The sequence below is a fragment of the Zootermopsis nevadensis genome, unplaced genomic scaffold (assembly GCF_977971745.1).
Source record: "Zootermopsis nevadensis isolate Lab colony 2312 unplaced genomic scaffold, Znev_1.0 Znev_ptg000061l, whole genome shotgun sequence".
In the NCBI taxonomy this organism is placed as follows: Eukaryota; Metazoa; Arthropoda; class Insecta; order Blattodea; family Termopsidae; genus Zootermopsis; species Zootermopsis nevadensis.
Genome location: NW_028259192.1, coordinates 13,014,873 through 13,032,201, shown reverse-complemented (window position 1 = coordinate 13,032,201; position 17,329 = coordinate 13,014,873). Strand labels below are relative to the sequence as shown.

The 17,329-nt window shown below is 38.8% G+C and overlaps 1 protein-coding gene and 1 long non-coding RNA gene across 3 annotated transcripts in view; one reads left to right on the top strand and one right to left on the bottom strand.

The window, feature by feature from the left end:
* LOC110837953 (uncharacterized) overlaps positions 1-17,329 on the bottom strand; it is a 72,713-nt gene that overhangs the window by 17,353 nt on the left and 38,031 nt on the right. The window lies entirely within an intron of this gene.
* Positions 10,572-17,329, top strand: part of LOC110837940 (uncharacterized) — a 47,078-nt gene continuing 40,320 nt past the window's right edge. For both annotated transcript variants that reach the window (XM_087340178.1, XM_087340177.1), the window contains exon 1: positions 10,572-10,814. In XM_087340178.1, coding sequence (XP_087196304.1) covers positions 10,721-10,814 — 94 coding nt within the window. In that variant the 5' untranslated portion in view covers positions 10,572-10,720. The remainder of the gene's footprint in view (positions 10,815-17,329) is intronic.

The following is a 17,329-nucleotide window of genomic DNA, read 5'->3' as shown; positions in this document are numbered from 1 at the left end:
AAAACTGACAGAATATTTTGTTACAGTTTTTTTCAATACATACGAAAAATAAGCAAATGTACAAATTAATTTTATTACAACTAATAAAATGTACAACTTTAGTGCAAACTACTATTGCACAACAACAACCCACACTGTAACTAACTCGTCGTGCTGTAAACTCGCAGTATTAAACAGGACTGACGCAAACAGCGAACCGTTCTACACGCCACTGCTAAATCGATATAGTGTTTCGATTTCAAAAACTGTAACAGAATGGAGTATAATTTATGATATTCTTTAAACGATGTTTACAGGACCAAGTCGATAAAATATTCCCATTGCAAATACGAGGCTCGTCCATAAAGTTTCCCTGGGGCCGTTTACAGAAACAAAACACAATTTCATGGAAATATTTATTGCAACAGATACAGCAAGTGTCCAGCTATTTTTCAACATATTCGCCACCGGAATTGAGACATTTGTCATACCGTGGGACCAACTTTTGAATACCTGTGTCGTAGAAGTCTGCCGCCTGGGATTGGAACCACTGTGTGACAACCATCTCCGCCTCTCTGTCATTCTCAAAACGCTGACGCTGACCGGACAGGAATTTCTTGAGGTGTAGGAAAAGATGGAAATCACTGGGAGCGAGGTCCGGGCTGTAGGGTGAATGATTAAACACCTCCCAGCTGAACTCCTGCAGGAGACTTGCTGTCCGTCGAGCCGTGTGCGGCCTAGCGTTATCACTGACCGCACTTCACAGTCGGCGGGAGCTGGAATAAGAACCTCCATCTTCAACAGCTGCAACGATGCTACTGTGAGAACGCGGGAAGTGCCGTTAGTGCATGAGCCATGTTACGTCATTGCTCTATCACGTACGCACAGTCGCTTCGCGCAATATAAGGTTTGCTAGCTGTGGGACGAGTGGGAAACTTACTTTGTGGACGCGCCTCGTAGATGACAAAATTCCTATATTTTATTCACATGGTTCACAGTTCGTCTTTTGCTTTGTCAATTAAAAATTTAAGACTGTCTAAACAAAAGATCGAAGCTTCAAATACACAATTTCTATCACTGGCTCTGCGTAATCAATTAAAAACTTTTACTGGGAGTACACACAAACGTAGACACGGTAGGTATTTTATATGTACACCTCCGTAAATACGTATTTATTTTATTTTTATACTTTCTATTCGAAAGTTTCTTATGATACTACAACTCACTTAAAGAGCATCCTCGCACGTAAAAATATTTTGTAAAACACGCTCCCAAAACGCCATGAACTCTTGAAATAAAATAAGAAATAACATTTCTCATACGCCGCAAGAAAAACGTAAAATACACTCACTTTAAAGTTGAACGTTTAAATGCACTTTCTAATTACAAAATATTTTAACTCTCTGACTATAACACGCCTTAAATATGCCTCCGAACGTTAAAAAAATCGCACATAACAACTACAACATTTTAGTCCAAAATAAAAAACAAAAAAATCCTCGTCCGTCATAAGCACATGCGTAATACACAACCACATACAAAGCAAAATTTTTAACTACAGCTTCTAAACACATATATCAGATGCCAAACTACAACATAACTTACACCTAAAACACGGTCCCAGAACTCTAAAATGTGTTACAATGGTAATCCGCCCCGAAACATAAGAAACAGAAACTGTATTCTGACAAAAATTGCTATCACAATTAAAATTATATTATTACTAGGGCATTGTTAATATTGGCATTATCATACTCCAGCCGTTTCTACTTCGATCTACTACTTTCATCCAACATAGTTACCACAGTTTAAAGATGTCAACGGATTCATGTACACTTTAAATGCATTAACTACATTTATTAAATAAGTAAACAAATCAAGGAAAATGAGGCGATTAGAACGTGTAGCATGCATGAGAAAGAACAGAAAAACACACAAAATAGTCGTCGAGACTATGAACGGAAGAGATCGCACGAGAGATCTGAGTGTAAATGGGAAGATAATATTAAAATACGATTTGAGGTATCCACGAAGGTAGAAATGTGGATGGTGGTCTAATGTGTTCTCACGTACGTTGTCATGACTCAAGAGTACCATAATCCACAATATTAAAATTAATCTTACAGAATTAAGACACCACATTACGGACTCCATTCAATTTGCGCAGGTACGCTCAAGGTCAAATGATAGGCTCTAATAAATACAATAACGACCAATCACGTTTTATAAAAAGGCTGGCAACGCTACTCAAAGAAGTACCCTATTCTTGCCTAAATACGAAGAAGAGTATGTGTCAATCACTCCATGTTAAAATTTCTTGACCAGATAAACAATTCAAAGCTTCTCAGACAGACGTTAGTGTACACATGTAAAGGTTTACTACACTTTCCGAAACAGGAAGAGTACAGTACAGTAGAGAGCCTGTGTGACAGATTTTCCATGTAGTCTTAATAGCAAATAGTTGTATTTATCTTCCAAATACAAGACAGACAATGACGGTGATACTTCATATTGCAGGGATGTCGTGTACCAGGTTTGAAACATGGTCGAACAACATGAATGAAGATGTTTAAACCGTGAAACTTGTGAAGACTGTCAGGGGTGTTCGAATAGACGCCTTCCGTTTACTTAATCGATACCCGAGTGGTGGGCTACTAGTGTGACACGTCACATGAAATCATTAGTTTAACACAATTTTAAAACTACAAAGAGAACTAAACTGGCAGCATATAATAAATATTTACTAACGTGAGTCATAAAAGCAACATCGTGAGGTTGAAGCCATAGGACAAATGATTAATACATCACCTAAATCTTTCACGGCGAACAGAATTAATAAAATTCTGTAGAGCTATCATCCGTGCCAAAAGGTTAAAGCTCTCCGACCTTTCAGGGACCATCTCTGACCCAACATCAGGACGTGTGATTGGGCCGAGTGGCTTTCATTAAATTAATAAAAGCAAACAATATTTTGAAAATGGGTTTTAGAACATGCGAATACAAAGACAAGGACAACTTGCTCATAATACACTGTTTTGGGCCTTTGCCAGTAAAGTGATTCCCTACGCTTTGGGCCACCATGAGATTCAATTCCCAGCAGAAGCAGAATTTTTCCCTTCCCTCACTACAGTCAGGTTAACCGTGGTGCCTACCCAGTGAATGCAGGGGACTCTCGTTTTTCGTATTCGGGATATCCAAGGTTCGATTCTTAAACACCGGTTCAAGATGAGTTTAATATTTTCCTAATTTCCGCCAGGTAAATAAATGCTACATTACATTAAAAGACACTTCCTTTAAAAAATGTCCATACATTATTACTTTACAGTTCTACATTTTATAAAAATGGAAAACAAAAACGTCGTTAAATAATCGAATACTGCATCTATAAACTCAAACAGCCGGAGCGTGAAGCCGGTCATTCAGTATTTAGTGCTGAGATTCGTAACGTGTGGTTTTATTCCCCTACAGGCCTACATACGGGTAAGACAGTACTCAGACACGAGTAATAAGTTCACCTTTATCCCACAGTTTACACAACTGACCAACGCCTTTGTATGTGAACAGCACCTCCTTCTGCTGCACCAAGAACATAAAATATTTACTGCTGCAGTTACACAGATCTAGATGGCGCCATAAAGTTCCTAGTGTATAGTCGCCAACACGGGGATTGGAACACGATCAGGCGCCAGCCGTCACGTCATGAATTACTATCGAAATTTACGCAAAACTATAAATACTAGCTAAATCAATACGCTACTAGCTACGAGCTGTATCGTCAAAATGAGTTTTATATAACCCGTAACTTACACCTTCGAAAGAAATTATAATATTTGAACCTAAGGGAGAATAATTAGTAGGAGAATAGATAAAATTACAAACGAAGAACTTCAAATTTTGTACTCTTCATAAAGTATTGTCAGGCTCATAGAATCACGAAGACTGGGGATAGGTGAACATGTAGCACGCATGAGAAAAGCTGAGAAATGTGCGGAACCTAAAAATTTTAGTCGGAAAATCAGAATGGAAGAGATCACGTGGAAGATTTTAAGGTACCTGAATTTTGTAAACCTCACGCTGTATTATGTATAAGTGCCACATATTTATCGTGGATACGCTGTACCTGCTTATGAACACAATTGTAAAGCTTTCTTTGAAATTTAAATTTTCTCGGTTTCGCTGTTAGGACAAATTTTTGAGGTGTAAATATTCTCTAAGGCACTCTGTTCCCAAACAATTTCAGCATATGTCCTTCCACTAGGGCACCGATATCTCACGTGTAGACAATTGTAATACAATTTGTTTTAATAATGTAGCATAATGACATTTCATTCGGTTGGAAACGCGGTGAAAATAATAAATGCAGTAAGCATCTCCGCAATGTCGGTAATTTTCAATGAGACCAAACGGCGCAACATTCCAGAAGAGCCATCTTCACATTCGTCGCCGACCAAGATGTCAGCCAGCTGTTCCAGTAGACATAATGACCTGTTTTGTTCATTTTCTGAATTAGTTTATGTTTAAGGCGATAAAAGAATAATTCGTAGCGTTATATTTGTAATGTTTTAAGAAATGATGACAGCACAGATTGAAAGAGTCGGCGCAAAATGTAATTACAATGAGCGAAGGCCAGAGGTCAGATGACTGTCTTGACTGGTAACCCGGTCACTGACACGAGCCAAGTTGAAATACAATCAAGGAGTTTGTCTTCAGAAACGAAACGAAATTCTCTGAAGAACTTATAATTCCTAACTTTATCCAAATTCTTCAGCCCAGATGATAGGAGTACATTCGGACACCTACAAAATACAGGAAAGGCAAGACTGAAAAGCATTTGTTTCTATTTTTTTTTTCGGTTCCACATATTTATCCAAATATATTCAGTTTTATGTTAACACCAGTGGCTCTCTCGTATATTTCAGCCTAAATAAAAATTCTTATTATTAATGTATAATGTAACCTCGATATAACGCGGGTTTCGGGGGACAGATTTAGTACCCGCGTTGTATTGAAATATGTAAAACATAGGTAATCGTATTGGGGAACATGATCACAGCCGCGGTATATGCGAGCCCGAGGTATATCGAGGTTCCACTATATTTTATTGTGTCATATCATACAGGTTACCGCCTTCTAAATGAAACTAATATTATTTTGGATCGAAATTTTCATACTGTGTTTATTATTACCAAAAGGAAAATCGGGATGACAGAAGTACAATTGAAGATTTCTGTCTTCTGGTTTCGCCCTGATGACGGAGGCAGTATGACCTCAGAAACGTTGATAAACATCGACCAGACTACACAGCGCAACAACCCAGAAGACAGAAATCTTCATACTCACGGCTGTGAAAATCTCAAATCTTACAGAAGTAAAATTCTTCTCCATGGATGCTGCATTTTTATAACGGAAAGAGTTTTAAAGCCCATCGAACTATTTTATTGTAGGAAAACTACGTACATTAGCATTTGAGCCGCTCACTGTGTAAATACTGGACGTACAACTAACGTGTTTATATGTTATAAAACGTGTACCATAAAGTGAAACATAATAACCGCCAGAGATTTATGATCACATTTTCGGGAACATCAACAAAATCCCGAGACAATTTCTAGCCTGTGAGCGAAGTTATCCTTTTCCGCTCGCCATCAAAAGATAGTAAAAGATTTATATAGAAATATCAGACAATGAAATGACATCGTCTGACTCACACACACCGAATACGTCGGTGTAACAGTAAGGCGAGAGGTATCCGGTTTGAAACTTGACCGAGTTACCAAGTACACTGAATGAGTTATGGTTCGTGGTCTTCCTCAGTTTCCCCTGGACAATACGTCTATCAGGCTAGCGCTGCCTCCCTACACCTACCATCCACTAATCATTCATAATCATATTCCTATTCAAGTAGAATTGTTAAAATACGTTAAATAATCTAAGAACTAGCTATTAAACGAATTTCTGCTATCACGAAGGAGTCTGTAGATTACTTGTACCAGCAGAATGCCAATGGTTTTGAATTAAGTCAAGGACACGTTCAGTTGGTTTTACAAGTGACCTATTTTCATTCAATTTGTATTAAATTCTACAAAATATTTAGGCTCACCTTAATACCATAACGAAAGTTGTAAATTTTCCGAAGACAGTTTTCGTACACTAACGCTAAAGGGCTTTGAACTCAGGGGTGCTCATTTTACTACTACGTTAGAAGTGCGCACGTCAGCCCTTTCTGTGTGATTAATGGTAGGAAATTAAACGGCAGAGATGGAATGAACACTAGTAGCATTATGTTAATACTACTTTTTAATGGAATCCGCCAAATCAATCGAACGATTACCAAGGGAAAGAGATATAAGAGCATGATAAAATGACTACATCGAGAACTAGAGGGCGAGACATGTAGCATGCACTGCATGTGAAAAATGAATACAAAATTTTGATTGCAAAACCTGAAGGGAAGAGACCACAAGGAAAATCTATACGTGGAGTGAAGAATAATATTAAGATAAATCGTGAGAAAACAGGGTGTAAGGGTCTAGATTAGATTTTTATTAAAAAGGTCCAGTAGCTGGCTTTTATTAGCATGGCATTGAACCTTAACGTAACATAAAAATTCAGAATGTAATGACCAACTAATTGATTATCTAAGATTTGAGGTTTTCCCAGCGGTGAGTATGAAGATTTCTGTCTTCTGGGTTGTTGCGCTGTGTAGTCTGGTCGATGTTAACCAACGTTTCAGAGGTCATACTGCCTCCATCATCAGGGCGATGAGTATAAAGATTTCTGTCTTCTGGATTGTTGCGCTGTGTAGTCTGGTCGATGTTAACCAACGTTTCAGAGGTCATACTGCCTCCGTCATCAGGGCGATTCATCTACCAGACTACACAGCGCAACAACCCAGAAGACAGAAATCTTCATACTCATCGCCCTGATGATGGAGGCAGTATGACCTCTTAAACGTTGGTTAACATCGACCAGACTACACAGCGCAACAACCCAGAAGACAGAAATCTTCATACTCATCGCCCTGATGACGGAGGCAGTATGACCTCTGAAACGTTGGTTAACATCGACCAGACTACACAGCGCAACAACACAGAAGACAGAAATCTTCATAGTCATCGCCCTGATGATGGAGTCAGTATGACCTCTGAAACGTTTGTATTCATCGACCAGACTACACAGCGCAACAACCCAACACTGCTCCCATAGACTTGCGTTAAACATATTTTTATCAGAAGACAATAAAAGCAGCAGGTTAAAAATTCCCGTGGTTTGCAGTTTGCTATGAACAAGATAAAAACAGATTAAAGTGAGGTGCAAAGGGCCGCAGAGGGTCGGGGTGCACATGGAGGATATTTCCATCAACAGATGCTCTAAAGTAGTAAAAACACAAAAATTGAATTCAGAGGACGTTGTTAATAGCCGACGGTGGTAGAACGATATAGAGCAGTCGGATGTTGATATAAATAAAACAAGATGCTCTTGAAAGAACAGGGAACCATGTGCGATTTTAAACAGGAAACCCTCCGTATTTGTAGCTACTTTTTATCATCATCTCTAAATGAGGCGCGATGAATCTTCTCATGTTGGTTCTACTATGTGAGATGAAATACCTTACGTCGTGCTACAGAGTCTGGAATACCAACGCTCCACAAGTAGACAGCAAGAAAACTTCAAAAGTGGTCTTCGGAATTTAAAATATAGTAGAAATTGATTCAACGTAATATTATCCCATTGAAAAGCTGACAGTCGCTTAACTGGTAAAGAACATCCGCCTTTTATGGGACTCGATATTTCATTGCCGTGTTCACGAAAGTCCACCCAATTGTGCTCATGACAGACACTCACACACCCCTCTTCATCGAGTTCTCTTTCAACATTATTCTCTTATCTACGCCCACTAAGTCTCACAAATTCCTTTTTCTTTCGTACTTAATTTGTTTATCTAATTATTATCTGATGAAGAGTACAAATTACAAGTCCCTTCATTCAGCCTCTGTTCTAGATCCAAATATTCGTCTCGGCACTGTTTTCTGAATCACTTTAACGTTTGCGCTCAAGTGAGACCAAGTTTCATACCCATACAAAACAACAGGCAAAATTATTATTTTGTATATTATGATCGCCTCCTCCTTCCCCAATACTGTCAGGGTGATTAAGTCAAGAACAATGAGATGGGCGGGGCACCGAGTATTGGCCGGGAAGCCTGAAGGGAAGAGACCGCTGGGGAGACCTAGATGTAGATGGGAGGATATCAAGCAGGATCTGTGGATAGTGAAATGTGATTGGATGTTTTTGCCCTAAGACAGTGATCGGTGCGGACTTTGGTTAATTTGGTGATGAACCTTTGGGTTTCCTAAACCAGTTAGTTAGTTATGTATTATGATCACCAGCGTTTTGGAAAGAAATACAAAATAAGTTTTATAACTGAATAATAACGAGCATTTACAGAACTAATTTTTCTAATTGAATCACAAAGTTCGTATATATTTGGATGAACGTATTTTTTTCAGTGAATAGCATTCATTATGCATTTAAATTGTTCACACACCATTGCCCGCATATCATAGTTCTTAAGCCGTACGCAGAAATAACAAATGTCCCATGTGCCAAATAACTATTAAATACAATTTAATTAATAACTGGGTATTTCAGCAGTAGAACTTACATACCATCGAACGACTGGAGAAGATAGCCAAGAATGATGAGAATGTCAGATTGAGAAGGAGTCGGTTGTGGCCTGCTTTAACGGTACTCCTATTGACAATCATCTTCAGAGATGGAAAAAATCATAATCAAGACCCGTTCAAGTTTCAAACCGGCTACTTCACTAATCGATTTGGACACCGAGACACGGGTTTCAAGGGCGTTAGGAATCAAACTTTGTTTCCGAAACTTAAGCATGTAAGATAGTAGCGCTCGCAAAGTCCATTAAATTTTACTCGTGTGTGTCCCTATCATGCTCCGTTTTCGAGACACCTGTGTTTGATTTGGACTCTAAGACCTATCCCTACCGAGATTTCTTATGCTTTCCCTTTATCCTGCAAGGCACATGCTTAGACGACACTTTATTTCTCAAATTAATTCAAAATATTTAATTATATATAATTTGCAATCACGCTACTCTTCGACGCTAGGATTATATGAAATTAGTAGGTTCGCCCAACAATCGATACATTCTAAAAACTCTCATCACATTACGCTGTTTCCGGTAAAGGATTACAGTACTTGAAATGTTACTGGAACCGGTTACAGACCACTTGATCCAACACAGAGACGTATTATTTACGACTTGTGAAAGCAGTTCAGGCATTCTGCTTGCGCCTCAGACCTGGAGACTACCTGAACCAGGGAGCCCAACAGATTGGGTTTTTGTCCTTTTCCTCTGTTTACCTGAAGACGGGAGCAGATACAGGTCTGAAATGTTTTTTTTTAAATTTAAGTCGCGGAGGCCATCTAGGTATGCCATGAAATTTTCACCTCATATTCTAATTATAACCATAATGAGATAAATAATTGTCAATCTTGTTTTCTGCTCTGTGTCAGTTTTTATTTCCTTTAGACTTTAGACTGAGGACAGACAAGATCTAATAAATGGTTCGGAAAACAACACAACCACTTTCCAGCAAAATCACGAATCACATGCATCCTTCCAAATACTCAACATCCAGGAGCTTCTTAGTACTTCCTACTTGATTTGGCGTTCTTCGTTAAGATGTTTCCAACGACAGATATTGCCATATAATAGCTACATTAAATTATGTCTTTTCGAATTACGGGTAAATATTTCACCAGAGAAAAATATTACAAGATAAGCGTATGCTGGCCTGCAGGTAGCAAACACTTGGTCTGTATTATTAACCGCCGTGTTTCCACATGGCTTGTATACAGGCCTACCAACTATATCGATTTATGCATTAAACAGTATACGGCTGCCAATGGACGAAACACAGGTTCATTATACTTTATATGGTCTCCTAGTTAAGTATAGAAGGAAACCTGGCACACAGAAAGATTTTATATTATAGATAATTGTATGAATAAAACACTTTTCAACATATTTACCAGAACCAATATTGCAGACTTAATAACCACCAGGTTACTTAGGCCACATTAGTGCATGTTACGTGGACCTACATAGGTGATTCCAATGACCACTAATGAGTTGGCTAAACTACCCCAGATATCAATACTGCTTCATATTTGGGAGGTCAAGGATTCAAATATCAGATAGGAGCCCGACTATCCTGGCAGAGGTTTTTAGTGTTTTCTTTTCAGTTCCTCCAGGCAAATGCTGGGAAGTGCCTTAATCCAAGGCATTTAGGGCCATGACCGCTTCCATTAACATTATTTCGAATTCATTAATAATGCCATTCGACGCTATATAGGCTGAGCTACTAATAACGTCGCTAAACAACACACAAAACCAGATAAATAACATACGTTTAATGGAAATGAGACCTGAAGTTAGAGACCCATTATTTTATTACGAAATGGAGACCGCCAAGATGTTTGGCTACACACAGATTCCATCACGCATGCGTCATGGTGGCCATGTGTGTATGACTCTGCTGAAGATAGTGTTTGTCCTTTGTACAGCGGCAGTCTTATGCCTGAAGATACAGAGAGGATGCTGTGACTTAGCAAGATGGAAGGAAGACCCATGTTACTCGCAGTGGTACGCTTGCATTCCTGAGTGGTGGTGATAGTGGTTACCATAGTAACATATGCAGCTGTGTGAACAATGCAGCAGCTCAGGACTTACGAGATGACGGCATGGCCCGTCCTCGTCCTCCTGCTGATTATCAGGACATCGACACAGGATCCGGAAGCAGCAGGTACTGAACAAGGCCTACGACGCCTCTGAAACTTTAACTAATAATGACCTGGAAATACACTCATTTTATGGTAAACTGTAACTGAAAATATTTATAATTTACACATCCTGAACGTCGCCGCGATTGCTTGGTCAGTAGTACAGATTTGTATTCTGGAGTTCTCAGATTCGAACCTAGGCCTTCAGGGATAGTGCGCTAAAACAGATGAAAATTGTTTCTTTGCACAATCTCCCAAATTCATCATTATCTGCACATACTAGACACTTCTATCTCTGACGGTATCGAAAAGTAAGTTTATAAAAAAAGGCATAAAACGCTTCTAAAGTAGGATTTGAGGTTCTCACGGTGGCGAGTATAAAGATGGCTGTTTTCTGGGCTGTAGCGCCGTGTTGTCTGGTAGAAGTTGGCGGCGTTTCAGAGGAACTTGCTGCCTCCATCATCGCAATTTTCTCTAAAACGTCGGTAGATGTCTACCAGACTAGACGGCGCTATAACCCAGAACACAACAATCTTCAACTGTTGTATTCAACATACGATTTCGAATTGTGTGAAAGTCTGTGCAATCCTTCTACTACAAAAGACATTATTTGTAACTTGTCATAATATTATCAGACGCACATGTGTGAAAGAATGATAATAACACATTTGATTCTTTAAATGCTTGTGACTATGGTACATCACAGAAACACTTTATTGGACATGTCTATTAAGTTATATTTAATATACACGACGTTTCGGGAGTTGGTTCTACTCCTTCTTCAGGTAACTGTCATGAAACTGGGAGACACACCGTCATGAAACATGAGTGGTTAACTTTATATTCTAGCATTTCGAAGATACCAGGTTCGATTCTGACCATTATTATTAACAGAAGAGTATGCCAGCATCGTGACCACCAGTCAGTCACCCGAAGACGGAACAGAGGAAGTTCCCAAAACGTCGTGTATACAAAATACACCTCATAAAATGGGAACTGTTCAACACAGAGTTCCTATAATATAATAAAATATTAGTTTCATCAAACTTACCTAATGTCACTTTCGTGCTATTGTAAATGAAAAAAATGTGTGAAATTTAACGAAGATGAAAACTGCAGTAACTATGGGAGTTCAACATTTTGAATAATGATCCTACCGTATTTTAAATTAAGAACACGTCGTTATTTTTAGTGCACAAGACAACAAAATTCCTATTAAGATTCTCTTCCTTCATACTGCAACACTTTTCAAATTCAACGCAGGGAGAAGCAACGTTTAGCCATGAACACTGTAAAGTGCTCCTCTCCACTCTAGATATTCCAAAATTACTGATCGTAAGAGTATTGATAACAATTTTTGAACGGTTGACAAAATTTTTGGGAAACACAGGGGAAACCTTCATTAATGCATTAATCGCAGTGGATCAAATTAACAATTTTTATGTGTGAAATTATCAAGTAAGAAAATATAGAACATAAATGAAATGTAACCTAAGTATGAATAACCTCTTGACACGAAGGATTAAAAAAAGTAGCGTTGTAGTATAATACGGTTCATTCATGTTTATCAGCTTTGTAAGATGTGGCAATCTGTGACGCCCAGATCACTTCTGTGAAGGGAAAAAAAAAAGTTAAAACCCGCATGTTGGTGGAGGGCGATGGAATAATAGATGTAGCAAACAGTTGCAGCGAAGGATAAGAAAAAAGCAAACGATAGTGACAGTTGTTACGACCACGTGGTCCAAGATGTAGCAATAATCTGCCAGACTCAAATTGTACGTGTGAGTCCAACTTCACAGCGATTGTAAACTAAGAACGATTTTGGATTGAAATGCACTTGGCATTCAGGAAAGGTGAAAAGTTTTATGACGCTTATCAATCAGCGTACGGCCCTCTAGTCTATGTTTTCCAAGATTTCTAACTAAAATCTGCAAATCTTATCCTTATTGATACGATCGCCTTAAAATATTGGGTGAAAAGGACATATTACGTAGCTCTCGTTTTATAATTTTTGCCTTTCCGGTAATGCGTCATCTATATTAGGACCAAATATTCTCCTTGGCAAGTTGTTGATCAGGTTAGTTCAGCGTTCGCTTTCTAGAACTGTGTTCGGCAGCCACCAGCTTTGAGTTTCTGGTGGACTGCTGGCTACTTCAATGGCAAAGAGTTTGAATATCAGTTTAACTACTGACTATCCCAACATTTTTATCATGATTCTCCTCTTTCATACAAACGACTGCTGGGATAATAGCTGTAATTGGTCACGACCGGTCTCCTTTCAAATTCTGAACTACTCGACATTCATGATCATCCCACGTCATTCGACGATAGGCAACACAACCTCTGCAGATGGCACAGTGTTATTAAACAGCCTAATACTTAATCGGATCCTTGACACTTGTTTCTCATCTTCCGTTCACTCTCCGATACAGAACATACATACGGTACCCAAATGTTGAAGCTTGTTAAGACAATCTGAACCGCGTATTTCTGACTACAATTTCGTTGCAGCTGCACGAAGGAGTTTCAATCAAGTCTGACTTGACATTCAGAGTCTGTGCCTGGTAAACACGTTTCCAGATGATTCACTACGCTAGAAAACTTTTCTTGCTGGATTCGTCATAACTTCACTGCTATATCCCCTTTCCTGCTCGTTATTATTAAGAATAAATAAATTATGGAAATATTATTCAGTCTGTAAAATGTTATAATTCCGTCCAATTTTAAAAAAGCCAACAATTGTGGCTATAATTTTGTGTGGGTGTGAAATGAGATCTGTTACAATGAAAATGAAACGTCAATTGTAACAAACTACAAGAACTTCATAGCAAAGTTCTCAGGACTGTATTTTGAATAAGGTCGAAACAAATGAGCAACTCGGGATATTACCAAATAAAGAATTGTGACTGTTTCCTGGGATGTTGCGCCGTGTAGTCGATGTTTCAGAGCTGCATACAGCCTCCATCATGAGAGTGATGATCACTGATATTTAGCACATACGTATCATTATTATGACTATCAGTCATATAATATAAGATGGACGAAATATGTGGCATGCATGGGTTAAGATCAGAAATTCGTTAACATTTGAAAAGAAGACACCAATTTTGACACTTAGATACAGATGTAAGGACACGTGTTATCTATTGTGGGCTCTTGTGGACACGGAAATGAAGGTTCGGTTTCTATAAAAGCCGGATAATTTCTTGGCTAAATGAGAGATCGTTACTTTCTAAAGGAGGATATTTACTTCATGCAGTTAGTATGCAATTCATTCAATTAAGATCTACAAATATTATTTCCAGCATATAGAGCAGTGTTCTGCAAACTTTCTTCACAAGACGCACGTCCTAATTTGCCAGACACATTACGGCACACCTCCTCACGAAAAAGGAGTACGAAACTACACGCCGCCATAAATATGCACCTACATATAAATTCTTGCCCTCTAAGAATGCAGGTATTTGAAAAGAAAATGCTACAAATGGTGGATAAAACTATAGATAATAAAGCAGTGTGTGTTACGAATTTTAATTACGAACGATAATAAGTTACCTTTCTTCTAACCATACAATCTTATAAAAATTCGCGAAACACTGACATAGTGTGTACTCATGTTTAACGAAAAAGAAGTAAACATTTATGATTATGAAAAGCAATCCCAACAATCCATGCACGGATATTTGTAAACACCGAGAAAGCTTGTCACAAAGAATAATATATCTAGATTACCCCAAAAGTTAATTGGGCCTATTAATGCATTTAAACGAATCTTATGGCCTATTAAAGGTCGTACAGTTGGCCTTAAACATTTCTCCGACAAATTCTTATTATGTACAGTCTGATAAAGGGAGATGTCTTATCAATATTACTTCGATATTTAAGTCAGAAAGTAAAATTGTGTATTACAACGAAACAATGGAGTGTCTACACCCAATATCTTGGCTAAGAAGCCAGAATAGAGAGCACTACCACGCTGCAAATCCGGAGCAGAATCAGAGGGTTTCGATCGACGAGTCCCGTTGTTACAACTGGAGAAACGAAGAAGAGGTAAAAGTTACACAAAGCCGACTTTATTAACTGTGAGATAATATTTCCGGCATTATGGGCGTTTAATCTAATAAAATAAAATATTTCGTAGCGCAGTCGTTTCAAGGGGCTAAATCCTATTCTGTGTCTGTATATAAAAGAATGGCAGTGATACTTAATGTTATAGCCACACTCATACGAAACTCTTTGGGAGAAATCGAAGAAGCAGTGTTGTCCATTACACGTCTTGCCGTAAAAAGAAACCGTATCTTCACAAGTGGGAACCAGAATGTCATCTTGGTCCTAAATTGCTAAAGAAATAATGGAAGATTTCTATGAATGTTTATTAAAAATATATGTCTGAGCGTGTAAATATGTGGGCATATGCAAATTTTGTGATATGTAACGTATGTCTTGATGATTACTCCACGAAGAAAAAAAAACGTCCTTATTCCTAAATTCGAATGATGAACTAATCAACCGGCCCGAGGCTTTAATTCGTCCTTCGCTGTTGGGTCAGGACGGGGTGAAACTGACAAAGTGGCCTTGTTCTGAAAACTGTATAAACAGAATCTTGAAATCACTGCACGAGATCTACATTACAAGCACTCGACAAAAACATCACACAAAAATAAAAATTGAGAAACTCTCATAACATAAACTGAAATTATGCAGTGAAATATTTGGTTCTGAGAAGTACGAAGTAAACGGACAAGTAAATGTAAAGCTGTACCACTACACGCCCTTATAGGCGCTGGGGTGGGGAGCTGGTATAGCTCCTACTTATTGAAAATTTTTGTCTTCTGGGTTGTTGCGCCGTGTAGTATGGTAAACATCTACCATACTACACGGCGCAACAAAATCAACAGAAATCTTCATACTCACCGATGTGAAAACCTCAAATCATACTCCTAGTTATTCTTAACCTCGGCACTAGATAGGGGTCGTTCCTCATTATTTACAGATCTCCTTGAGTCGTTAGGGCAATGAAACCCAAGAGGCTTATTTGAGCTGCGAAAGTGAACAGAACTATGGAAAAAAGAACGTACAGAATTCTGGAGGGAAAACTTCATGAAGACGATCACTTAAGAGATCAAAAATAAGATCGGAAGGTAAAATCAAGACCGATCTTTGAGACACAGATTTTAAGGATGCGTGATCACAGTAGTAGTTGTTTAATTTTTTACTTTATACTCAATACAAACCCATTAATTACCATATCAAAGTACTGTAAACGAACGAAATCATAACCGAGCAGGGGACTGTTAGATATGTATGTGCATGTGTGTAAAATTCACTGTTACAAGTAGTCGCCTTTCGATGAACAGTACAAGCCTAGCCAATCGATATTAAAGGAGGCATAGATAACTGGTCACTATATTAGATCTATAATGTTACACATAACGGCACATACACATGTCATACAGTTATTACTGTGCTTGATTCACTAAGCAAAGACAGATAGGAAAGTGATGCAAAGCTCCAAGCATTCTCTCAGTATTAGATGGAGGTCAGCTTCACGGTCCTGTAGAACCCCTGGGAAAATGTCACCGGTACGCGTTGGATAGGACGCTCGGTTGGTTCTACAAGCGGTCTAGGCCGATGGCGATGAGAATATCTCTGGCCATGCCGAGAATCAAATCCCAGTCGTCCTGGTACCGAGACACATACTGGGTGTCATTGCAAATAAAATTGCTGCATGACGAGAAACTTAACAGATATAATTTTACCTTTAAGCTGCTGTATCCAACTGCTTCACTCTCTTCTTCCCACATTGCGTTGTCTGCTTCTTCAGGTTGATACGAATCGTATTTAAACAGGCAAAATGGGATTTTCTTTCCTGACGGAATAAAAATTGACTGTTCGAACACGTACTGACCAGCTCAAATAAACAAATTCACACTCCTCTTTCCACAGAGAATGCTACTGTAAAGGCACTTTCCGGTAAGCCCCAAGCAAACAGTCCACTAAAAATTCAGAGTCTATGGAACAACGGGATTTTCCTCGTGTCGTGACATTCACCCGCACTTCGAACCGTGCATTACTCGAACAGCACAGAACTGCAAGCCGACACAATACTTACTCCTTCCTCTACCTGACCAGAAAAGCAACCTTTCTTTCTGATAACACTAACCTTGGAACTATCATCAGCCTACCCACGGTTGTAACTTGGACATACATAAAGACACAATGGTCTGAAAAATTTCTTTCCTGGATTTCACCATTCACGCCGTAAGGCTTCCGTATTTGCACAGCTCAAACAAATACAACCAGACATCAAGTGACGGTGCAAAGGTAAATGGGTGCAAATGCTAAGTTCAAACAAAAGGAAAGCAATTTTCGGGAATGTAGGATTTGAGGTTTTCACGGCGGTGAGTATGAAGATTTCTGTCTTCTGGGTTGTTGCTCTCTGTAGTATGGTCGATGTTAATCAACGTTTCAGCGGTCATACTGCCTCCGTCATCAGGGCGATGAGTATGAAGATTTCTGTCTTCTGGGTTGTTGCGCC